Genomic DNA, 936 nt, shown 5'->3' on the forward strand with positions numbered 1-936 from the left:
AGTAGATGGCGGCCGCCTCGGGTTCGAGAGCGATCAGGAGCTGCTCCGGGCGCGCGCCGAGCCCATTCCGGCCTGGGGGAGGGAGGGGGGGGGTTAGTGGCGGGGAAGGCGGGAGGGCCGCAAGTGGGGGGGAAGAGGCAGAGAAGGGAAGTGGAAGAACACGAAGTAATAAGATTCGGAAGCGGAAATCAAGGGCGAGACAGAAAAGAATAGAGGAATTCGTCAGCAAACTTCCACGCAGAAGCATACCCTCACCCAGCTACACATTCTCTCTTTCTCGCTCGCTCTCGCTCTCCCTCCCTCCTTCCTTCCCTCCCCGTCGCCCTCCCTCCTTCCCTCCCTGTCCCCCTCCCTCCTTCCCTCCCCGTCCCCCTTCCTCCTTCCCTCCCTGTCCCCCTCCCTCCTTCCCTCCCTGTCCCCCTCCCTCGTTCCCTCCCCGTCCCCCTCCCTCGTTCCCTCCCTGTCCCCCTCCTTCCTTCCCTCCCTGTCCCTCCCTCCTTCCCTCCCGTCGCCTCCCTCGTTCCCTCCCCGTCCCCCTCCCTCCTTCCCTCCCTGTCCCCCTCCCTCCTTCCCTCCCCGTCGCCCTCCCTCCTTCCCTCCCCGTCCCCCTCCCTCCTTCCCTCCCTGCCCCCTCCCTCTCTCTCCCTATCCCCATCTCTGTCCCCATCCCTCCTCCCCTCTCCCTCTCCCTCCCTGCGCCCTGGCCTGACCTGGTACGCCGCCGTCCTCATGAACTGCTTCGCCGGGTGGCTCCAGATGGCGGGCACGGTGATGACCCAGCGCACGTCTTCCTCCAGGACCGTCACGCCCGCCTGGTCGCTCAGCTCGCGGAGGGCGTGGTCACGGAAGTAGCGGAGGGCGTGGCTGAAGATCTGCAGGGCGGGCACTTTCCTGCCGTTGGCCGCCTCCAGCATCGTGTCGCGGCTCAGTGTCTGC

General features: G+C 67.0%; 1 protein-coding gene across 1 annotated transcript in view; it reads right to left on the reverse strand.

Annotated features, from left to right (window-relative positions):
* LOC119594333 (heat shock 70 kDa protein 12A-like) overlaps positions 1-936 on the reverse strand; it is a gene marked incomplete at its 3' end in the record, with an annotated part of 15,558 nt that overhangs the window by 6,482 nt on the left and 8,140 nt on the right. Inside the window, 3 exon segments of the mRNA XM_037943392.1 lie at positions 2-51; positions 54-72; positions 711-935. Coding sequence (XP_037799320.1) covers positions 2-51; positions 54-72; positions 711-935 — 294 coding nt within the window.

Source organism: Penaeus monodon, chromosome 33, assembly GCF_015228065.2.
Source record: "Penaeus monodon isolate SGIC_2016 chromosome 33, NSTDA_Pmon_1, whole genome shotgun sequence".
Lineage (NCBI taxonomy): Eukaryota > Metazoa > Arthropoda > Malacostraca > Decapoda > Penaeidae > Penaeus > Penaeus monodon.